The 25,104-nt window shown below is 42.9% G+C and overlaps 1 protein-coding gene across 1 annotated transcript; it reads right to left on the bottom strand.

Moving 5' to 3' along the window:
* Positions 1 to 494: 494 nt before the first annotated feature.
* On the bottom strand, positions 495 to 24,854 carry cftr (CF transmembrane conductance regulator). Its single transcript, XM_028431622.1, has 27 exons — positions 24,568 to 24,854; positions 23,489 to 23,599; positions 21,879 to 21,990; positions 20,726 to 20,941; positions 20,289 to 20,378; positions 17,521 to 17,684; positions 17,306 to 17,431; positions 16,800 to 17,046; positions 16,615 to 16,707; positions 15,138 to 15,314; positions 14,845 to 15,036; positions 12,535 to 12,629; positions 11,430 to 11,516; positions 10,338 to 11,127; positions 10,128 to 10,256; positions 10,001 to 10,038; positions 9,611 to 9,897; positions 9,142 to 9,221; positions 8,586 to 8,736; positions 7,316 to 7,543; positions 6,030 to 6,130; positions 4,790 to 5,017; positions 4,054 to 4,209; positions 3,881 to 3,970; positions 3,394 to 3,566; positions 2,734 to 2,839; positions 495 to 2,151 (listed from the first exon to the last, which is right to left on the bottom strand). Exons 1-27 carry the CDS (start codon positions 24,618 to 24,620, stop codon positions 1,936 to 1,938), a joined length of 4,536 nt encoding a protein of 1,511 aa, XP_028287423.1. The 5' UTR covers positions 24,621 to 24,854; the 3' UTR covers positions 495 to 1,935.
* Between the last annotated feature and the right edge of the window lie 250 nt (positions 24,855 to 25,104).

The raw sequence follows: 25,104 nt of genomic DNA, 5'->3' as shown, positions 1-25,104 counted from the left end.
TTTTATTTCTTCACTGCAGTGAAGAAATAAAAGGAGGACTTGAAGCAACCACTCACCTTTAGAACGGAGTGGAATGTAGACTGATCTCATCACCCAACGTCTGCGCATTCCTGCAGCCATGTTGAGGCTGAAAGCAGAGCAGATGGAGGCACGTTGAAGTGAAGCATCACAGAATAAACAGAATAACGATCAGACACATACGTACCTGTGGATGATGGAGGAGCTACAACCCTGTCAGGTTAACCCACAAACACACGAACCACAGCTGAGTTCTCAGAATCTTTTACTGGAAATAACTGATTGAACAAATACATTTATACATTTTTTGGGACGTCTGTGTCCTTTTCCTATGAGTAAGAAACAGTTTGCTCTTAATTTACACTGTAAAAAAAAAACTGTTGTCACAGTTAACACATCAAGGCATTACTCCATGGTACCTTAATTGTATCTCATTGGTGCTTTACAAATCTATTATCCAGGATGAAAGGAGGCGCTATTCCCTCAGAACAGAATATATATATATATATATATATATATATATATATATATATATATATATATATATATATAGTGTTCCCAGTCTGAGAGGGAAGAACGCAGGAAATACTAAATGCTTGTTTGTACAGCAGCAGCTCTGGAAAGATACACAGAAAACTTCCTCTATAATTCATGGAGTGATAGATAAATGTGTGGTCTGCTTCTAATGGAACAGACACAAAGTGTGGTGCAGCGTTTTAATCAGTCGACTGCTGTGAGAGCTGATGAGTACCTCAGGGTGTCTCTAAAGTGCATACAGATAGAAAAATAAGGGGGATTGAATCATCGTCCATTATTGACATCACGGTTCTTGTTGACACACGCACATACTGACGGAGATCAGACAGACTAATGTAAAGTAAAACTTTACGTTGGGGATTTGTATAAGTCTGTGTGCCTAAGTCACACCTCTTCTGGTGAACCACACGGGGCCTTACAGACCTGAATGTTGTATAAGTGATGCCACTGTATAGCTGCTAGTATCGCTGCTGAAGGTGGATGGATGGACGTGATAGCCAACAATGTACTTTTCAAAAAAAGAGTTGTGTTTCTTATCATTTTAACACACTTTTAAAATTATCTTTTGAATTTTGCAGGTATCGATGTGTTTGTGTGGTCTTACCCAAAGTCAGCAACACACCGATTCCCTTAACAAAAAGCTAATGGGGTTTTCCACTTTCTGTTCACTATATGTTGCAAATCTATGGGTTAAAATTAGATTGTTAATGCAACACATTACTATTTTTACATTAAGGTGTGCAAATTTATCATTAAAATCGCGAGGATTATAGTATTCTTTTTATATCAGCTCATTAGCTCTATCCTTCATAAATCACCGTTCATTTTAAGAATTAAGGTGCCTTTTGGTCCTCTGGAGGGGGGGGCACATACAAGTCAACAGAGATGTTTGTAAAGATTCCACAAACATTGAAACAGACAAAATCGTGCAGAAGTAAAATGATGGAATTGAACCAACAGAAGCAGATCAGCACTGAAAGGCAGCTGTGTGATGAAGGCACTTCAAGTGGTTCAACAACAAGAGTCCAGGCTGAACCACACACTCTGTTTGGATGTGATTTAGTTACTAAAGCCACACTGCTTTAAATCGTATTATAATTATTCCATATTTTGTCTGACTGTCAGGCTGATTTATACTTTATGTGAATTCGGATCAATAAGTGGGGCAGTTAGCAAACAGACATCATGGCAGACAGTTCATGTGTTAGTGTGTTCCTCTGTTTCTCTGCTGTTGTTATGATGGAGTAAAGCGACTCTTATATTTAATCAAAGAATGATGCCTGGGTTCCCGTGTTCTCAGCATGGCTTCACAAGTACCAAACTGCTGGTTTTAATCCCTGCAGCTGTGTGTGTCCTGTGTGTTTGTGTGTGTCTGGCCGTTTAAAGTCGCGTGTCGTGGACTTCATCCTCAGCTTCTTCCGGGAGGGAGGAGATCTTGACGGTCTGCTGGGGCGCCCTCTTGCTGGAGTTGAGGCGGTGGAGCGCCGGGAAGAGGCGGAGGCGGTCGGCGGGGCTCATGGCCTGCTTCAGGTGAGTCGTCTCGTTCATGAGCTTCTGAATGGAGTCGTAGCTTTTCATGGAGCTGCTCTCGATCATCTGCACAGAGGGAGGGAGGGGGAAGAAGCAGCTGGTTATGTTTCTACTTCAAATTAGATTTGACATTAGGAGTCACATGGACCTTTGTGCCATCATATTGTGACTTGAAGTCACCTCAGCTCCACTTGAGCTCCACTCCTTGCCTGTATTTGGATTTTACAAATGGTGACAGTTGGACCCTCCCATGGGGGCTCAAAACAACTCTTCAGAAGCCTCCAGGAGACACCACAGAAGCTTCATCACAGTTATATACTGTCCATGTAAAGTGTGAGACTGTTAATGTCTGTCTGAGAAAGGTGTATAAAGTGTGTAGTGAAGGGTTTTACAGCCTTAAAACATTTATAATAATTCTAAAAAATAAAGCTGACTACTTCACGGATTTCGCCTTGGGGGTTATTTTTGAAACGTCCACTGTATACTTTAAACACAAGTCGGTGGTAAAGGTAAAGGTTTCTGTTGTGGTCCATGTTGCAGCAACATGTAACTACACTTCTGGAGGTTACAGTGTGAAAATCATTGTAGAGACATGAAGCTTCAGAGTTTGTATGAATATAATGTACACAGTTGTTTGTGAAACCTTACCAGGAATGACTGACACTCCAGCAGTGGCTCCACCCTGTGTTCTGACATGATGACGGTGCAGCCAGAAAAGGCCTGCTTCAGTGTCTTCCTCAGGACCTGCAGTGTTCTGCACACACACACAAACACACCACCATCATCATCATCATCATCAAACGCATTAGTTTAACCTGAGGGAGCTAAATTGCTTATTTTAGGCTTCATTAACAATCATGACCCTCTACTGCACATACGGTCACACACTCTCCCACATACAGTGGCCAAAATTACTGTAAGCACTCTAGATTGTCACCATATGCAGTGACAGGAACCCCACACATGCCGGATTTGCATGGTTGGTGCTGCACTGTGACTTCATCTTAGAGGAAACACAAGGAAAGGAAATAAACAAGCTCTGGATAACATTCAGGTGGCAGCTGTGTGAGTCAATGTGCAGCAGAAAGTACCTTCCAGATGAAACAGGCAGGGGACTGATGGCCGCCAACACACTGCCAGTATTCTGACTAACACTGAAATACATCCACAGTGTTTTCACACCTCAGGGTCTAAATACTCTCTGTGGTCTTCAGGTTTTCACACTTACAAACTGTCAAAAACATAACAAAGTGTGTGTAGACACACACACACACACACACACGGCTGTGTTCTGATGTTAATACTGACATGGGATCAAGGTAGGCGGAGGGCTCGTCCAGCAGCAGGATGCTGGCTTTGCTGAGGATGGAGCGAGCGAGGCACAGCAGCTGTTTGTGTCCGTTGCTCAGGATGCTGCCTCCGTCCTCCAACTGAAAGTCCAGCTTGTCCGGAAACTGCTCGATCACCGACTTCAGACCCACCTAGAGTTCACATCGTTAGTGTTAAAAGTTTGGAATTCCACTGCATTTACTGTTCTTGTCTTGTAGCACCATTTTCAAAACTGCTGCTCTATAGACTGTTAGAAATGGTGACAGGGTCGTCTTGACAGCAGCACGGGTTCATTAAAATGAACTCCTCGTTCTCTAACTTCCTGTTATTACAGTAATAATTGCAATTATTAAAAAGATATCTGGTTCGTTTCCTCTAATTGATTAGTAAAATACAAAAACATGTTTGAATAATTTACCAATCATAACTGTAATTACCGGCACAGCAAAGGAAAACAGAGGCTCACCTCCTCGGCCACCCTCCACAGGTCTTCATCGCTGTAACGTCCATATGGGTCCAGGTTCATCCGAAAAGTTCCGGTCAGAATAAAGACTTTCTGTTAAACAGAGCAGACTGAACAGTGACGTACTGATGTTGACTTATATGAGGAGACGGCAGATGTCCCAGCGGTCATCGTACCTGTGGCACCACTCCGAAGGCCTTCCTCCATGTGTGCAGCGACACGGAGCTCCAGGAAACACCGTCAATGGAGATTTCTCCGTCGGTGGAGGCGAGGCGCAGCAGAGCGGACAGCAAGGTGCTCTTTCCTGACCCTGTCCGACCCAGCAGACCCACCTACATGCACAGACAGACAGAAGGGCCTAAGTATACACAGCTTCAGAATACTGGATACAGCATGCACACACACAGTGTGATGAAAGATAAAGTACATGTTTTAGTATCCACGGCATCAAGTGAGTCGCTGCCTCGAGGTGAAAAAGCTCTCCGATGTGCGCTGCCAGCAAAAATGATCCCATATTTCAGAAGACCATGGAGTAGCTAATGGGACAAAGCTAAAGTGCTGACATTTAACTGAGCTCCCACGTCATCCAGGACTCATTATAAAGAACTCATGCAGACTATAATCGTTGCTAGGAGCAGAGAGAGAGGTGAGGTGGTCAGATACTGCATCAATATGCTTTTCCACTAACTTTTAATTTCCTCTGTGCTCATTTAATAATTCAATCCTGCAGTAATATATTTAAATTATTCTATTATTTAATGCTGAAGGAATAAAGACTAAAAAAATGTTACTATTGTGAGCTCTTTTTTCCAGGTCTCTATAAAAATATTAAAAAACTTTCTAAGGTCCTCAAATGTCTAAAAATATATTCAATACATTCAAATCCAGTTTCACCCCTCACTCTGGACTCACACTCTGCCCACCATCCACAGAGAAGGAGATGTCACTCAGGACGGCACGTCCGCCTTCTGTGTATTTCACGGTGAGGCCCTTGACGTCCATCTGGCCCTGGCTAGGCCAGTTGTCGTGGGCGTGAGGGTTGTCGATGACAAGGTCTCCTTTACCACCACCAGATTTTACCGGCAGGGGTTCTTCTGATGGGAGGTCAATGAATTTGAACACCCGATCGACTGAACGCATCTGAGAGGAGGGAAGAGAAGAGATGAGGGTGAGTCAGTGTAAATACAGCTCAATCCTGCTAATCATTATACATAGGTGCTAATCACTGCATAGGAAAAAAATCTGTTAGGTACACAGGTCTCGGTTTGGGACGTGTGTTTTGTTCAGGACATGCACATCAAGTGCACTGGCACAGAGAGAGTGTCTCGGTAAAACTGTCAATTTTTTGTTTTGTCAAAAGTGACAAGCGACAAATCTAGCCACTTTCTCTGGTGACTTTTGTGACTAACAGGACAGCACGTATTGTTCTGCTGTTCTTCAGCGAGCAGCGGGTGTGGACCCCCCCCCCCCCCCCCCCCCCCCCGTCATGGCTTACAGAGCGGGAAAACAATTCTTTTTATATTTTTTCAAAGGAAATGCTGTTTTACTATGCAGCATGAGCATATTGTTGTTTTTGAGACGTTATCTTATCTGACGTTATTTTAGTAGCTAACATCACTGAAACGGACAGCAATTCAGAGGGAGTGTCTGTAATGTTTTATTCATACCAGACACAACGCACAGACCAAGGCCAGCCTAACCAAACACACTACTTTACTACCATTGACAGTGTGTGTGTGCGTGTGCGTACTGAACAAAATATCCTGTACTGTGATAAACTTGGTAAACTGCAAACTGACTGAAAAGTTCCTCACACAGTCTTCATAAACCGCAGAGCTGAGGTACAGTTCAACCTGTTATTATTTTGTATGACCAGCAGTTTGACCTCCATCAGTGGCTGCAGCCACTCTTCCACATTGTTCTGTGGTTATGGAGTTGAGCAGCAGAGCCTTGAACTACATGTGAACCATTGTAATCAACAGCAGAGTGGTAAGGGGGAGATTTGAATGGGGCTGGACAGAACTGTCTGAGACCGGCTGCAAGCACAAGGAAAACCAGGCCACCTCTAATGGGTGTACCCTTTTGACTGGATACTAGTTCAAGTCAAGTCTTACAACAGTTTTGTGTGTGTGTGTGTGTGTGAGGCACCTACCAGTCCGTCTACAGTGATGCTGGTGATGACAGCCCATTGGAAAGTCCCCAGGATGAGCATGGCCAGGGCTACAATGATCCCAATCTCCCCTGGTTTGTCCTCTGTAGAATGAACACACACACACAAACACACACATATACCATCAGTACTGTCCAATCAAAGCTGCTCTCTCTGATGTCAGCTGCACTCAAGTAATACAGATGTGCTACTGGCTTCATTGGAAACCAATGAGCTGTGAAATGACCCTTTAATCTGCTCTCAATATAAACACAGCCTGTGACGCAACAACACATGTTTGTGTGTGTGTGTGTGTGTGTACTTGTGTTTCCCATTCATTTAATTAAACGAACACATGCTTCCTTCTGTTCATGACATTTTATCCGGTGGCATTCCAACAGTTTTGATCAGTTTTCACAGACAAACTGTTCCGCTGTGGTCCTGATATCTGAGTCTACTCTCTGCAACACAAGGATAAGACTCACTGGACATAATGAGGTGTTTACTAACTGACTAACTCACAGCGCTGGCAATTTAAGATGTTCCTGCAACACAATGGCTTACTCCATCTCTACATAAAAAAATAACAAATGATAAAAAGCTGTTATTTTGACATACAACCAACATTTGTATCCACCTCAAAGTTTTAAGCCAATTTATGAACCCAACATTAGACTGAGAGCCGCCAAAGAAACAAATTACGTTTGTAATCATTTTAATGACCCAGTTGCATCTCTACAGTTTACATTTATTGGTCTGTATCCAGTAATTTGCAATAAACACATATGGGGATAAACCCTGCATACAGGGATACCCTGGGATACAGTTGGATTAAAACTAACAACTGTAATTCATTGCGGGCCGCCAGAAATGTTGCTGTGGGCCGCTGAGTCTGGTCCGATGGTCTAACAGTTTGGCTAAACTGGCTCAGCTTGTTATCACCACCAAAACACAGTGAAAGCAAACATTAGCAAACCGGTGTTGATCCGGTAAAGTGTTATGAATGCAAACATAAAGTTACATAACTGACACATTAACTGTATCTATGTTAGTACGCGGGCAAGCTAAATATTGCTAAAGTTTACTAGCTGAGAAAGCAAACTGTGCACAGAACCTTTGCTAGCAAGCAGTTCATCTGCATTAGCAGAAAAGCTAATTTCACTGAGGTAAAAATCCTCAGTGTGTATTGACTAATTTTTAATCTGAATAACAAAGTGCCGACAGCCAGGAAGCACCTCAATCAAGTCTGTTATATTACTGATAATCCACACAGCTGTGCTTTTACTCACGGTTGGTTCCCACAGCGATGAAGGCAGCGGCGGTGAAGAACAGGACGAAAATCATGTCGCAGCGGAAAAGGAACCAACGCAGAGTCGCCAGGTAGTGGAACCAAGTGGCTGTGTGGGTGTTCAGGGCTTTGTGGAAAAGCATCTCGAAGTAGGTCTGACGCCCGAACGCCCGGATCGTCCATAAACCCTTCAGTGAGATGATGAGGTGGGAGAAGATGGGGCTACGAGCTGCAGGAGAGGAGAAGGGACACGGGTATTTAGATTGTTTACAAATCCTTCTTTCCAGCGAGCAAGCTAAAGGTCCTTGAATGCATCACTCCACTTTCAAAGACAAATATAATTTGCATGATACAAATCTTTAAAAAACAAAAAAAATGTGCTCTTCAGTGTAACAAACTGAAAACTATTTTCAACTGAGAATAAAGTTAAACAAGGATGGCTGACTAATGTAAACAGAGCGCATGCTGCTGACTGACTGATGCCAATAATTTCCACTGTATTCTGTCTGACATGCTGCTTGTGACACGAGAGGGACCAACACCAGGATGTGGTGGGAGGAAATCCCAGCTCAGCTCGTCTCGCTGACCCCGGCGTGCTTCTCGGCAGCTCCGGAAAAACCTCGCCATCATCGTAAAAACACACACTTAGTGACAGAACTGAGCAGGGAAGCTCAAAGTGCATCCTCATCAGCAGTCCACTGACCTGCAGTAACCTCTGAAGCTGAAGTCCAATGTATAATATATACAAAGAAGAACCTCTGTTTCTGGAAATATATTTAATTTTTGGATAAAGTTCTTCAACAAGCAATAACCAAACTATTTAATCTAATACAATGAAAGGAAATGACAGTGGGGCAGAGTGTAGTTTAGTAGAAAAAGCCCAAGTTTGAACATTTTTTGAGTAACCAGGTCATAATTTCTGGAAAGGGATAGTAATGTTTTTCAATTTATTCACCCTTCCTCATTTCCTTTAACTGTTTGTGCCCGTCCATCCTCTCCTTTAACCTTTCCTCTGTCATGTTTTTATTCTTCCCCTTAACCAGTTATGATGACAGTGGCGCCTGATCCCTGAGTCGCCCTTCCTCTGTTCTATTAGTTTTACTCTTCCTGAATATTTGCCATTTCGTCATCTCGTCCAGTCTGACCTTTTGTTGGCCAGTCTCTTTCCTTTGTCACTTTCACTGCCAATATGTGGTCAAACCAAAAGAAAATATTACATTCACTACATGGTAGGACTCAAGACTACACACAGAGCAGACTGAGAGTCTCACCTTCAGCCTCCAGCAGTTTAAGTTGCTGCCCAGTTCGAAGGAAGTACTTCCTCAGGATGACGAAGATGACACCCAATGGGATGGCAGCTATGAAGATGTATGGCCGCATGATGGACACAGTGAAGATGGCCCCTGTGACGATTAATGTCAGCTGGTGTAAGGGAAATGAAGAAAGTTAAAGGAGTAATGCAAAAGAACGTGAGCAGAGGTCCATTATGACCATGTCTTATGACTTCTTTAGGACAATGGCACTAGGGCTAAGTATAAATTTTGATAACACTAATTTAAAATGTACCTGACCATGACAGTGGAATGACACTAAAAGATTGTGGAAGTCAAGGATTCTATTTTTTGGACCTCTCATTTGTTATGCATCAATTCACACCTGCCTCACACTGAGCTTCATTTTTTAGATATCAGACTTTTATTTTTTATTCTTCACCTTTTATGCCTGTCAAATTGTGGAAGATGAATAAAGATGTTAAACAAGAAGTGTGCTAATATACGTTGTACCGCATTAGTCAGTGGAGAGTACAACTAAGGTAGAGACCCCTACCTGTATGAGGTCAAACAGCACAAGAGGCAGCATGTCATCAATGGTGGCCATGTCCTTGGTAAATCTGTTCATGATACGGCCTAGGAAAAAAAACGCATACAAATTAGGAAAGTCTCCGTCCATCCATCCATCTTCGTCTGCTTAACCAGAGTCGGGTCATGCGGGGGCAGCAGCCTAAGCAGGGAAACCCCGACCTCCCTCACTTGCCACCCCCACCAGCTCATCCTGGAAGATACCAAAGTGCTCCCGAGATACAATCCCTCCAGAATGGGCACCCAAACCACCTGAACTGGCTTCTCTCACTACTCCGAGCCCCTCTCGGATGACTGAGCTCCTCACCCTCCTCACCCTGTAGGGATAATTCTTTTGGTCTTTAGCTCACAGCCACAGGTAAGAATAGAAACAGCAAAACTTTGTAACATTTTTACACAGAAACACAAAAAGAACTATTGATAAAGTGACAGAGCACCTGTTTTCATAGTGTTGAGCACAGCCATGGGGGCGCGCAGCACAGCGCTGAGCATCTGTTCATGCAGCCTTTTCGACACTGTGAGTAAAGTGTGAACTAAAGGGAGACCCCGGAAGAATCCCAGGGCCAGGACGCTCTCCGATGTGGCTACATAGATGTACATTATGTAGTAAGCACTGGTGGGTGTGATAATAACTCCTAGGTGAACGGGAGATGACGAGGCGTTCGGATGCTGCTCATCAATGTAATTTGGTGACGAAGGGTTGGCGCCGTCCTTCCAGATAGTACTGGTTAAGTAAAAGAGAGAAAGAAAGATGGAGTCAAACAGGAGCATAACTAAAACAACACACAGTCTGATGGTGGAGCATCTGCATTTTTGGTCACACTTACTCAGTAATGAGGAAAATGCCGATGACAGAACCAGCAACCTATCAGTGAAGAAGAAAATAAAAACAAAAGTTATATTTGAGACAAATCAAAACAATAATAATAAAATAATAAAAATGACTGATTTTACCTCAATAGCAAAGACAATTAGGATGAAAATTAAGACGTAGACTAAGCTCCTATTGGTGGTGATGTAGCGAAGGTAAGTGCTCCATGAGGTAGTTTCGAAGACATTCTCACGTTCATCAGCAAAGCATTGCTGCGAAGAAGCAGGCAGAGTTTCTCTTTTACAATACAGACTCCAAAGTTTCCTGCCAAAAAAGGAAAAGTTAAGACCCACCTCCATGTCTTCTTCATCCACTTCCTCGCTAATGTCATAAATACTGTCCTTGGACAGGCGGCGTGCGTAGATGTCCAGCTCTGATGCCAGGTCGCACTGCGGCGTGATGGACAGCTTTTTTCTGAACGACGACTGCATCTGCTCTCTGCGCTCATGGCCTTGAGCGTTGGTGATGAACGCCAGGACTGACCGCCGCCGCTGCCCGTTGAGATGCTGCAGCCCGTGATGGTACAGGTTACTCCTCGGGAGCACCTCCTCTACTTGATCGTCCTCAGGTACTACAGAGAATTTCCTCTCTGAAAGTTCACGAACCCCGTCCTCTATCGTCGTGGACGGGGCTGTATTTGTAGCTGGCTGGGAGTTCCCAATGAAGGAGAACTTGCGGGCAGCTGCCAGAGGGTTAAGGATCAGTGACTGTTTCCGTTTTTCGGGGTAGCAATCACTTACAGGATGACTTTGAGATCCAGAGCCGATTATCGGAGGCGGTGCCTGGCGGAATGATTGTCGAATTGATTCTGGGCCTCGGAAACCGGCGGTTTCATCAACGGAGACTCTGCGGAGGGTTTCTGTAAGAATAGAGCTGCGCCGCTCTGCGTTGATGTTGTCATACGCTTCAAGGCCGAGCAGCAGGGAGCTGAAATCTGGACGCTGGGCCTGAAGTTCAGAGAAGGTGCCGTAGAAGTAACAGTCTCCATTGTGCAGCAGAAGGATTTTGTCCGCTCGCTTCAGATGCTCCAACTTGCTTGTGACCACAATGCGAGTCTTGGAGGCCATAAGTTGACAAATGCATCTGCAATATGATGATAGGGAAACTTACACAGTATTCTGCCACACTGGGTGTCATATCTATATAGTGTTATTGGTATTTATAATGATAAATTTGAAAATAATAAATTCTTCACAGGTTAATTCCCTTTCGCTAAAAAAGAAAAATCCCATCTCCCGAGAAGGCTACACTAAGATGAAGAAGTCTTCTACCCACCACAGTGTGAGACAACAAGACACAACCTTGACCTTGAACTTAAACTTTATCTTAACCCCACCTTAATCCCCACCTCCTCTGCATGAAAGACTCTCTGTTGTGATACCCACTTCTCAAAGATCTCTTTCTCTGTCACGATGTCCAGGTGGGTGAAAGGTGCATCCAGCAGGTAAAGGTCTGCATCTTTATACACGGCCCTGACAGGAGACAACAGAGAGGCAAAGGTATGTGGAGGGAATGCAAAAAAGTTACACAAGATTTTAAGAAGGAAAGAAATGAGAATAAAACAGGAAGACAGGTTTATGATGACAGAGAAGGCAAAAACTAAACTGAAGGCTGCAATTTGATGCCAGTTCACTAAACCAATAAATAATGCATGGGAATATGAGTGTCTGACTGCTCTAATCTACGCTCTGATTTTATAGTGCAATAAAGCTCAAGCTGTACAAAGCACTTGTCATTGAATACTGAGATAATGTGTAATGCAGGCAGAGCGGCAGGAGTGATTAATGTTTCTGAGCAGGTTTGGGAAGTTGGGATTGATTCATTCTTGGGAACCGATACTGTAACTGAACATGAAATTTAAAGAGACTGTATTTGTCAAATAGATGTGTTAAGTAGTTTAGAAGAAACAGTGACAGTATGTGACCCCTGAATGAAGTTTAATAGATGTATTTTGTGAAGGGAAAAGCACACAGTTCTGTTTTCTGTCTGTTAATTGATGTGAAACGCTCTCCTGGAGAATCTGATTATCTTGAGAGAATAAAATTGGACCTTTTTTTCCTTACAATTCTGACTTTAATCTCGAATTTGTTTTTTTTACTCAGAATTCTGATTTTCTTAGTATTCTGACTTTTTATATCACAATTTGGATTTTTTTTTTCTTCTCAGTATTCACTTTAGTCCTAGACCGCTGACACTTCTCAGACTTCGTCGTTTGACTTTCTCCCAATTAAAAAAGATTTTTTTTTGTCTCAATATTCTGACTTTTCTTCACTGTAACTTGTCCTAATGTCTACTACAGAAATCTTTCAAACAGTAAACCTACAAAAAGATCCTACTGGACAAACTTCACATTTCCCACTTGCTTAAGTTAGTTTAGTTCAATCATATCTGCCAAAACAAAGACAATTTTAACTAATCAGCAGAGATGGTGTGCGTCGACAGACACCAGGTGGTAAAATAAAGCACCCTCACAGATGTAACAGGAAGTACCTGGCTAGGCCGAGACGTGCTTTTTGCCCGCCGCTGAGGGTCACCCCTCCTTCAACGAGGAGCGTCTTGTCCTTCTCGGGCAGCAAAGCAAAGTCCTTGAGATGAAAACAAAGGAGGTCAGTGGGTCAAACAGATGTGTGCGTGGACAGAGTGTCTCGTTTTGGTGGCGACAATGTTCCAATGCAACTTTTAAACATTGTATTTAATCCAGGTGTTGAATGTTTGTGAATATATCAGGTGCTCTTTGTGATTCAGGCAGAGGAATGCAACAGCCTTCATACAAAGTGTGTCAAAACACAAAGCATGACTTTCATCTGATTATGATTCATCTGACACTACACAAAAAAACCACACAAACCACAGATGGGATAGGCACACAGAGAACATCACAAGTAGGACACATATGCTGCATTTGTTGGTGAAAATATGTCGACACCAATACAGGTCAAGTGACAGCACAGTTTATGATCATTAAAGCTTCCTACCTTTTTAAGCTGCTTCTGCTGTCCTGATAGGAGCGCATAGGGGATCAAGTTAACAGGTTGTTTAACAGCTTGTAAAATGAAGCAGTATAGTAAAAAGAAAAGTCGTGTCTCACTGTGAACAAAAAGCTCCAGCAGCTACAAGCTGGAGGTGAAAGATGAGTTTACAGTGGGAAGACCACCCACTGCAGTCTGTCTGGTGATTCAAGGGGCAACAATGGTGAGGAATTACAGTCACAGGCCCACTAAACCTAGCCTTGTTTCTGTCTGGAGAGATTGGCTGGAGCTTTCAGTCCTGTTTGTCTAGGGTTTTTGTTCAAGCATGATTATTCTGTGTGTACTTTCTCTCCTCATCTTCCAAGGCATTGATAAACTAAAGCACTATATAGTGGAATTACAAACAAGCCCCTGGTAATAATCTCACCCTCCCATAGTGCTGTTTTTTTTAATGCACATAGGAATCTTTGGTGCCACAGCTGACAGGAGTTATGTTGTGTTGTTACAAGTTGTTGTTACAAACAAAGCTTCATCACCAAGGTGACTGTTGTTCATCCAGAATAATTTAAAAATGTGGTTATGGCCTCAGTAAAAGAAAAAAAGGAGGTAATTACTTTTTTAAATTTCAGAATTTCCTGCGAAGTCAGAATTCTAAAAGGGAAAAGTTGCAATTTAATTTTAAGGAAAAAAAAAAGTTGGAATTCTAAAAACAAATAATGACAGGCTTCTGAGATTAAATCCAGACTAAGAATTCTAAGGAAAAAAAAAATCCTTAAAAAAAAAACAAATAGCAAGATTCTAAATGTAAAGAGTCAGAATTAGAATTCTGAGATTAATGCCAAATTTTTGAAAGTAAAAATTAAATAAACAAATAAAAAGTCATAATCCTGAGATTAAAAGTCAATGTCCCCAGAAATGTTTACTCTAATTCTCTTCTGCAGTTATCTAATAAGGTGGCGCTCTACATTCTGGAACTTATTTCCACCCCTGCTGACTATATAAAATGCATCCGTCTCTACTCTGTTGTAAACAACATCACGCGTTTGTGTGTTTTAATAAATCTGTCAGGCCACTTTAACAAAATCAGCCTAAACAATCGAAGCATGCAGGAAGACTTCCTGTCATTCTTCTCATTTCCATACAATACATAGGGCAACTCCTATTGTTTCACTTTTACTGATGCCTCACACCAGCATTTGACGCATCTCTTCAAAAGACAACATGAAGGCTGCTGGAGCCATTATTACTCGCCTTTGTTTACTTTGACAACATGATGTGCAGTTAATAAATATGATGGTGTGCCCTTTTTTTGCATTTACCTCAAATATAATTCACTTTTCAATAAAAAAGGCCTAATAACACCTCGCCTGATAGTTTTGTCCTTCCAGCTTGTGTTAACCTCTGTCACTGGAAACTAACAGGCTCATGTTGCATCCCAGTGACATAACGTGAGTTTTCCATGGCAACAGAGGAGACATTATTCTGCTGAGAGGGCATCACTCAACACTGAGGCTTATGAGTGTGGCTGAGAGTGTGTGTGTGTGTGTGTGTATCAGAGTATCAGCCAGGACGTGAAAATGTGTGCGCAGAACATTATTGGTGTAAATGTGAACTGGGAGAAAAACCTTAACCTTTGTGATGATGCTGGTGAAGATTATTTAACCTAAGACCTAATCTTAAGTAATATTTTGATGCCTTATGTAGCCCATCTGGCTTTCCAAAGTGCATGATTGCCTTCAAAATATGGTCACTTTATCGTAGCCTACATGAATGACCAGATTGTCTGCAGAAATAAGGACATAGAGAACAAATTATCTGAGCGTAAGGGTACCTCTTCCAGCTGGCATGCTTTAATGATGGAGCTGTATCTGTACTCGTCATAGGTCAGGCCGAACAGGATGTTGTCACGAATTGTCCCGGGCATGATCCAAGAGGTCTGCGGCGAGAAGGAAATATGACCACTGTGTCTGATTTTACCCTCTGATGGCACCAACTCTCCAAGAATCATCATGAGCAGGGAACTCTGGTGGAAAAGAGGAGAGAGAGAGCGTGGTCACACCTTCAAAACGTGTAGTCAGTAGAATCACTCGGTAACCAAACGTTAAAACCTTTTCTTTGACCTACCTTCCCTGAACCAGTGGATCCAGCCACGGCGAGCATCTGGCCTTTCTCCAGGTGCAGGCTGATATTTTTGAGGACAGGTGTGATGTAGAGGTTGGTGAAGAAGAGACCAGAATCACCGTTCAGGTGCCCGTTCGCTTTGTTCTCCTGCTTGATTTTCTCAAACAACTCACCAATACCCTGCAGATGAATCCAAAATAAGATCATTAGTCAAACATGTAATTACAGGATTCATGTAATCACAGCTGACTTTATGTCAGGTGTGTGAGTGCATGGCAGGTTTTCTTTTTAATCATTGTGTTTATATAACTGACTGCCACAGGGCTGAGTGAGTGTGTCCGTCATGCTGTGCTTTCAAACAGTGACACCAGGCCCACACTAATGTGAGAAACAAGAGATTCTCCAAAGACAGGACAAGACTCCCAGAGTCTCACAATGGCCTTATTTCACCTCATCTGTCAGCCCCTCTGTAAAGACACATCTCACTGTTAGAAAAAGGGGAACTCTGCTTGACTCGCTGGCTTAATCATTGACCTCTGTGACGTTTAATGGGTCACCGTTCCTCTAATGCCGGCTCTGGCTCTGGTTTTGTATAAGTTTGTCTGTGCGATTCTCATTCTAATGAGCTGACGTACATGCTGTGAGCAGTAAAGAAAGGCAACACCCCTCCCATTCATCTGCGAATGGCACATTCCAGGAAGAGGAGAAGGCAAGAGGAGAATCTGGGAATTAGATAGATGAACACAACTCTGAATCTCAAAGGGGAGGTTGTTCCCAACACAGAGGCAAAGTTTGGTGACAACACTGTGGTAATTAATTATGCAAAGAGACCCAATACCATTTTCTCACGGTATTGGGTGGTCAATGAATCACACCTGTTAGACACAGTTTACAGCCCCCACCTATAGATAGGATTATACTGCCCACTCTGTAGGGTGGTAAGGAATTAATGCACACAAGATTTAAGAGCTGCGAGGGTAGTGACACCGATTTATTTACTTTTATAATTATTTTATATTTGCTACTCTTCCTGTGTTGTTAACACATAAAGAAGTAGCTGAATATTACGTTTCAGGTAAAAAGGGAACTGCTGTGTCCAAAGTTTAGGCAATGGAAACATAGAGAAACCAAAATAGGTCAAGTCTGTATCTATTTCTGACTTACAGAAACAAGTTGGAACATGGTTTGGATAAAGTAGGCACATACTACAAAATTATTCTGGCAGATAATTGGATGTCTACATCTCTCATCAATCACTAAACAAAAATCAAACCCAGCAGCACTGCTGGTAGTTCTTCACAGAACCTTTAATTTGTTCAAACCGCTGCTTTTCTGACACAAACACATAGGTTGAAGCATCAAGGAAATACAGAGAGTCATGATTCTGTATGCTCCTTAGTTGCAATATGTCAATGTAGATCAGACTCCCTGACTAATTGCATTAATCAAAAACTAGTATTAATCACAGACATGAACAAACCTCATCCCAGGATGCAGACACGTTGACCAGCTCCAGGTCTGTGGTGGTCAGATTGTACTCCAGCACTCTGTATTCTTCCTTCATTAAGAATTCCTGCACATCACCAACATTTACATTCAATACTTCCAAACATCTGAGACACTCTTTGTATGCATACTGCTCCTCATCATTTCTTAATAACCTACCTCAATCTTTTTAATCAGTGCTAGCGTGTCATACCACATCTGGATGGAGCCTGGCAGCTGGCGGGTCAGTGTCATTCTTAGCACCATGCAATAGGAGGCGGTGGTGAAAATTCGACGCAGGATGATGCCTTTACTGAGCGCGTACGGCACAATGGCGGACACGATTACCAATATGGCAGAGAAGAAGTACGCGGCGCTGTAGAAGTAGCGCAGAGAGCCGATCTTCCGTGTCAGCGTCATCTCATCCCTGCATAAGGAGGAGAAAATGTTTTCACATCTCTAATGCAATTTCAGCACCAGATGCCATCACTACTGTACAACTGAAGCATTTGGAGTGTGTATAGGACTTAATATACTGTGAAAACATTTACTCGTTGTTCATTCACACATGCAAAGCTGCTTCAAAATAGTTTTCCTTTGTTATCCTGCAGGGGAAATGTTTTGTTGAACTTTGTGTGTGCATAACTGCATGCAGCAACCTTCGCATTCTGAGTGATGTGCCTTACTGCCTGATGTTCTTGATGATGGTCTCCATCACTTCCTCCCAGCCGTAAGCCTTAACAGAGTGAATGTTCTCCACGATCTCTGATGTGAGAGCCAGACGGCGGCTGATCATCCCCGCTCGCTTCACCCTATTCACAGGAAACCAGTTTAATAGACACAGGCATGTTAAGCTTACATTTGGTTTGCGATGCACTTTGTGTAAATCGCCCTTCCTCACCGATGAGGTCCCATCTTCTGAGAGAGCCAGGCCTGGATGATGCCCAGCAGAGTGAGAGCTGCCAGGGCGCAGAAGCCATTCACCTCGATCAGCTCCCAGATCAGACCCACACACAGTATACACTGCAGAGGAGTGATCCACACAAAGTGGGCCAGGCCCAGACTCTGAAATACATACAACACACAGATATGACATACATACACACAGAAGCTGATTGCTCTGACCACAAACAGCTCAAAGGTCAGGTTCAAGCTTATCTCTGTGCAGCATACACTCATTGCTTTATAAAGGTGTCTGACAGATAAACAGAGTAAAAGTAGCCATGTGCAGCAACTGTAAACAGCCAAGCATGCAACAAACAGAGCAAAAGGCATGAGGGTTAGAAATATGTAGATATAGCATGTGGGTGTAGTGACAGCAGTGTTACTCAGAGAATCAGTTTGACAATAATTTGTTGTTAGGGGTCAGTTGCTTTTTTTTTTTTACTTTTTAACTAGAGAGGGTCCACTGGCGTGCAGAACTGCAGTTCTGCATGGTAGATTTTACATTTGTTAAACCCGACTGGCTCGCTGAAGGGCCGAAAAATTACAGGCACGATCGACCACACAAAACATGTACATCATTATGAATTCTGTTGTTGTCCCATGAAAGAGGACAAGCTACTGAATCGAATGATACAAAAAAATCGAATGGACTACAAAACCCAGCTGATGTAAAATCCCCTTTGTGAAGACTTTGCTCTTTGTTCAAATTCTATCAAATTTGGTACATTTGTAGCCAAGGAATAGCTGAATGTGATCAAAGGCATCTGTGTACATAGAATGATCCCTCAGGCATACTAATAGACACAATATTTTTACACTGGAAATGCATTCTCTGCAGTTCCTAGACACCAAAAACATGCATATGCACATTATTGTTGTGGTGCAATTCTTCATTTTCTGTGTTGTGTGTATGTTGTATGTATGGTAGTATGGGCTAAGGTTTACAGGGTTAAGACACCTGTGTTTATGTCAACCCAGTGCTAGGTTCTGTTCGCTTATCAGTAGTGGATCAACTCCACAGACGTCTCTGCTTTGAATGACAATAAAAATCGCTAAATTTAGACACAAATATTCCTCTAAACTTATTTAAATTACCCTTTGAGAGACACATCCCGATTAAAGTATCTCAGTAGAAAGGGTCAGACAACAACAGGACCTCCTCCTAGAAATCAGCACAACAACATGACTGCAAAATGCTCCTGTAAAGGAATATGAGCTAAACACACACCTGTGCATATAAACCTCAGTGAGGTCAGAGTGCATGGAGCAGGAGCAAACGACATTAGAGCAGCGACATGCAAAGAAAAACTAGGCCGATCTGTCATCTACTCTCCCTTTCATCCACTCACTTGCAACTTTCCTCCTTATAGCCACTGTGCTCACACACACATTTGATCTCTGAGGCTAGCAACATCCAAGTCAGGTGATAATTATCCTGCAGCAGGTTGCAGAGTGTTTCTACATTCAACACCTCAGCGAGAGCCAAGGTAGGACACAGTTCAGCTTGCAAAATCACACACACACCCTCGCCCCTACATATTAGATAACCACATTTTATTTTAAAAGTCCCAATTAGATAACCTTCTGCTTATGTCCTTATGTGTCTTAATTGTGTTTGTTAGTACTGGCTGTGCTTTACTTGCAAAACATGGCATTGTGAGTTTACTTCCATTTTACACATCCTAACAGAACATCGAAGTTTATTGGAATTAGGATTATGCATCTATTGTCCTCTAATTGTCCCTCAGTAAGGGTGTGACCAGTCAATCCTCGTTTCCCTCATCCTGCCCATGGAAACAAAAACCCTCCCAGCCTCTTATGAGTGGAAAACTACTGCAGTATTCTCTTTAAATAATCTCACATTTCAGCTTCATTAGCTTACTTTCATTGAGTAGCACAGAGCACAATCTGTACCCACCAGCTAAGCAGGAAAGAAGAAAAAGGACCAACAGCACAACAGGAAAGCTCTAGAAACAGGTGGCTATCCCAGGTGGGCCCTTGTCAAATCCACAAAAAGAAGACCCACCAACAACAAGAAAAAGGACAACAACCGGTAGAGGAAAAACATTATCATATTCATGAGACAAATATGGGGATATGCGTCAGCAGCATCAGAGAAACAGAATCTTCAACAACCACAACGCCCCGGTCCATTTTAAACCCATGACGACACTGAGACAGAAACTGGTTCACCCGAGGGACAAAACTTCACCTCCACCTCAAAGAGAAAGGACACTCTTTTGAGGACAACAATGTCCACATCTTAGACAGAGAGGACAGATGGTTTGGCTCTCCACCTGCCCCCCTCCTCTAGTCTCATAGTTGTTAGCCAGTCACACCAGGCACAGTCAGTCAGACCAACACAGGTAAATATGGAGACTTTTAGAGCTATTGTTTGTGAGACCCAGACCCAGACGCACCCACTGAGGTCCTCCACCACATTTTCCCCTGGGACCAATAAAGTATTTCTGATTCTGAAACCATGTTTCCCCACCAACAGTTAGAACTGATGAAGCTGATGGAGGAGCAGAGAAATGTCTTCAAGAAGACTGAGAGTCTTCATCAACATTTAGTACAAAAAGTTTTCCTAAAAACTGTGGAGTGGATTTATATTTTGGGGCACTAAGCAGTTTTTAATCATTTATGGAAGGTAAAAGTAATTTAAATAGATTAAATGATTAAATAAACACTTGTGAGAAAAAAAACATGTCCACATTTTCTCACCTCATCCAGCTTGTTGAGGTGGGTAGACATCAGACTAACCAGCTGACCTGTACTGATCTTATCCAAGACTCGACTGGACAACTTGAGGGTCTGAAAAGGTCAAAGGTCTGAGGTCAGTTGAAGGCAGACACTGAATTGGATGAGGGGGAAGTCGGTGACATGTGTCCAAGCTTTGTGAGAGGCCTTCTGGGAATGTGCAGTCATGCATGCCAAACAAGGTGGAAACATTTAGCTGATGAGGCAGCTCTGGAACACAATCTTGAAAACAATCCCAAGGCACACACAAAAAAATCTAACTAATACATCCATCGTACCACCTTATCAGGTGGGATGTTCTGTTTTGTTCTGATGACTGATTATCACAACAGTAACAAGTAGCAGATTTTACACTTGCTCTACAAAAGGGGCAGACATTTTTCCTTTTTATCGTCACTTACCTTCTTGTATATAAGACTGAAAAGGGCAATGCGGATCTGCATGCCCAGGTGATGCAGGCCAAAGATGGCTGGCTGCAACAGGAGGAAGCGAGCAGTGAAGAGGAGACCGAGACCCAGGGCCAGGAAGTAGCCCTGGCTCCGCTCTGGAGCATGGAAGGGGTCAAAGGAAGCAATGATGCGACCCAGAAGCTGAGGCTGGACCGTCTTAGAAGCCTCCTGCACAGAGAGATGGGACAGCAGTAAAGGTTATAAAGTGAGCTTATCACACATACTGTTATTGTAGTGTGATGATGTAACACATCACTGTAGACAGGCAGAATGTCGGTGAAAAAAAGGACACATTGCATGTGTCTCTGGGCATTTTAAGGGACAGTCTTGCTCATTATCAGAGAGGTGTGAAAGAGGCAAAGTCCAAATATTTGTCTGACATTATCTTTACTAATGCACATTGTCCGGGGTGTTGTTCAGAGTACAATTAACTCTGCCAGATACCTTAGTTTCCACATGTGAGGATTTTCTCCACTTTAATGTGGACAAAGTGGTGTCTGCTGGACCTCATGACAGAAGCTATCTCACACTGATGTGGTCAGAAATAAGAAACCTAACAACTCTGAAATGTTACAGTCCGTTCGATGCTTTATTTTGATTCTATTGGAAAGCACTTCGGTTGTGTAAAAATAAACGTCCTTGGATTGATTGATTTCTTCAAAGCTCTTCTTGTCCTCTTCACAGTGTCTCCTTAACATCCAACAGGCATTTGTGTCACCATGGCAACCAACTCCAACTGTACTAACATACGCAATGCGGCTGCGGTTGGCACCCACAACACAAGCGCCGGGACAGTGAGTTAAGTTTGAGACACTATGGTGTGACATGCTTGTGATGTCATTGCGCTGCAGCTTTGTTGGCCCTCTGGAGCGGGACGACACAGTTAACAGGTACTACACAGATATACACAACAGGTGACACACACACACAGCTGTGTGTGACAGAGAGATTTTGGTGCGGTGTTATCCGACACATAAAAAGCCAGCCAAAAACATATTTTGTTTTTGTCTTAGTATTTGTATTATTTGACACATTTTCTATATCATTACAACCATGTTTGATCTGCTTCCCTTTTATAGAGGACACTGAACACAAACTAACTCACCCCGAGGTAGAGGAGGATGCCAAAGAAGGCGAAGGGGCAAAAGAAGCAGCGGGCCAGAGCTCTCATCAGACTGGGGTTGTTCTTGGCTGACACCACCTCCCTGTCCCATTCTCTGCAGGAAGGACAGAGTTACAGCACAGTTAAACAGCAGTGCCGGCAAAAAAACGGAGTGTAACACATCTACCAGCACTGGCAATGAACCAGCTGTCCAACAGCGTTAGTAAGTGTTTAAGCCACAAAATAAGAAACAAGCTTTATAAAAATCTCTGTATGCTGGATTTTGCCTTCTGTAACACACTGTTGAACTAATATCTCGCAGGAGCAGCAACAGCAAAGTGGCTCTATTATTCTCCAAGGGTCATCCATAAACTACCGTAAGTGATCTGGGGTAAACGGTAAAAGAGTATATCTATGCACACTAATATTCTGCCGTCTATGAAATCCTCCTGAAATCTCTATAATGACATGTTTGCAACCAATTTGAATGGTTCAAATGCAATAGGAAGATATTAATATTTCATTCAGAGATACATTTTTTTCATTCTATCTCTTGCTTGAAAATCCTTTTCATGCCAGCAAAGCTTAAACCGATTGGCGATGAAGAGGCTGGCGGTACACAGCGTGCTTCAATGGAAGCTAAAGTTCACATTCCCAGAAGTCGTCACTGTTTGCCTGATCAGGAATAATGAAGCCAAATCACCCAGCACTGCTCATTTATCACCCGGTGGGCACTGGGCCCTTTCTAAAGGTCGACTTTTTAACACCCATGTACATTAACCGGCTTGTTGGCACCATTCAGTTGTGACGTGGGCCCCTGGGTGACCAAGAGTGAAGGCCACTGTGAGACACTGCTGCTGCTGTTGGGCAAGGTTAATAAACACATTTGTAAAGGAGTTGGCATTTTCTTGGAAACAGAAAAAGATGGAGAGTTTTAAAAAAAAAAAAAAAAGGTGCATGTTAGAAAGTGACAACATTATGGAGAGTGAACCCTGTCCATCATCTGTGGCCTTGCTGTTTGTTGGCACACAGAGGTTTGGTTTAAATGCCAGCCCATATTTAGTGTTGACTTTGAAGAAAAGCTGGCCCATGACCTGCTACTGTAAACACATTTAAAGCAGAGTATGACGAAAAAAAACATCAACTTGGTGAATATAAATCACTGCTACATACCAAGAGGCAGGTCCAACTTTTCATCAAGTGAGGATGCACTGACAAACTACAGCTTTAAGACGTGCAACAACATCTGCCATGGTGACAAATCTCTTTTATCAGCAGAAACTGAACAGGTGCAAATAATATATTTAACTATAGCCAGGAGTTACATTCAGGCTTTTTTATGGGTACCATTTAGTGGACGACTTAAAGTTGATGTCAGTACTTATACCTATATATGTTTGTTGAATTTTGCTGTTCAAACAGACAATTCAAACTGCTCATATATGCAATTAAAAAGGGAACAATGCAGCAGGCACATCTACAGACACCTTGAGGATGCTATTAGAGCTAAACTGTGAATGCATTGGTAATATATCACAACACTAATTTGCACCCACACATGCTTTTTAATGGTGTTCTAACTGTTCACAGTCAGTGGGCTGGCAGTCACAAACCTTTCAAGTCTCTCAGAGAGGTTGTCTGCCAGATCAAATGAAGGAGCCTTGTACACATCTGTCAGCTCCAACTTCTTTCTGAAGCCCTTCCTCAGCAGCGGTGACGTCCACCTGCAAGAAATCTACACATTAGACACACTGGTTGGAGGAAACCACATTTTATAGTGGAAAATATGCTCACGGAAATGGTTTGACTTTCACAAAGTAATATCAATTTACATAGAAATACACAAATTCAACATGCACCGGATCACAAGAAAACACATGTGATATATTGAACATTAAAGCACTGACAGAAAAAAACATATTTATCCATATAGCCAGTGGAACAAATGGCATGATGTGTGTGTGTGTGTCTGCAACCTGCAATGTAAGCTGATGTTAGTTGTAATATAAGTAATCCCTGAGGTTTCACAGTCAGACTAATGACAGAGAAGGGAGATACAGTCAGATGTTTGTTGGTGCCTGTGCCTGAATCATGTAAAGAAAGGCTCTTCCTGCCAGGTCACATAAGTTGCATCATTAAAGTCTGCTCCGTGGTTAGTTACCATACCAGTAGCCTATTAAACCACGTAAAAACAATGATTAAATCATAACTGAACCATAAGCAACAACTGGTGTTAAAGGAGCCCCACTACCTTCACCTGCCTCAGCGTTCCAGAACACGACCCCACGCCATCACAGCTTACATTTGCGCACACCGTTTACAACCACATACGCATTTTACGCACGGAATGCGCGATAGAAAGTCACTGCTGCAAAAGCAATCTGCACAGCTGTCACAGAGAGGACAGCCTGGTTCACTGGTTGAGTTACTAACACTGTTATTTTCTGTCCAATCACAGAACATGGTGCCAGACAGGAGCACCTTTACGCTTCAGAGTGAAGAGTTGTTTCCAAAGTTTTAACACCAAAGTTCTGACAGTGTGCGTAAGAAACAGACGGATGAAATGTATGCACTTCATCAAACCTCTCATTGATGCTCTTAACCCGTGGTTTTGCGCAATCTTTGCATTGCGTGATGTTAACTAAAGCGCTACATGTGCGCCTCTCTCCAGCCCAGACGAAGCGCGTCTTACCAGAAGAAAAACTTGGAGATGAAGTTCGCATCTTCCACCGGTGACTTCTGCATCCTAAGCGCGCCGCCAGTTTGCTTTCTCTGCACCTGAGTGTCCCTGCGCGTCGCTCACATTTGCGTGTCCACCGAGTAAGCTCCGTTCCCACAGAGTGGATGCTGCTCTGTTTTATCCTCCACTGTGTGTGCGCGCTAAATGTGATGTCACTGCTCTTAGACCTCGTATCCTCCCGCGCGTCCCCCACCCCCCTTGGGTTTGATACTCTGGTCACACTCACTGTCCACTCCTTGTTTCTCTCGCTCACTCAGTGGGACAGTAAGAGGACAGGCCATCTTTTATGGGCTCGCAAAAACTCGCAGGGAGACGTCATTTCCACGCAGCCTCAGGTTGCATTTAGTGGCAAGTCAAGGAGGCAAAATCACCCCTGATCTGAATGAGGGTTCCAGTGGCAACCACAGTAAACTGTCTTTTTTTTTAACCCTTTTTTCTTTTTACATATCATCATTCTTTTTTATGTTGTGTGTGTCACGGTTTAAAGTT

Source organism: Parambassis ranga, chromosome 19 (genome assembly GCF_900634625.1).
Source record: "Parambassis ranga chromosome 19, fParRan2.1, whole genome shotgun sequence".
NCBI classification, from domain to species: Eukaryota; Metazoa; Chordata; class Actinopteri; family Ambassidae; genus Parambassis; species Parambassis ranga.
The sequence above is the reverse complement of the archived record's forward strand: the minus strand, read 5'-3'. Positions and strand labels throughout refer to the sequence as shown.

Coding starts and splice junctions, on each gene's coding strand:
- cftr (XM_028431622.1), bottom strand. CDS start 24,620: ATGCAGAAGTCACCGGTGGAAGATGCGAACTTCATCTCCAAGTTTTTC. Junction 23,600..24,567: donor ATCTCCAAGTTTTTCTTCTG/GTAAGACGCGCT, acceptor GATTTCTTGCAG/GTGGACGTCACCGCTGCTGA. Junction 16,708..16,799: donor CACTGATTAAAAAGATTGAG/GTAGGTTATTAA, acceptor GGTGATGTGCAG/GAATTCTTAATGAAGGAAGA.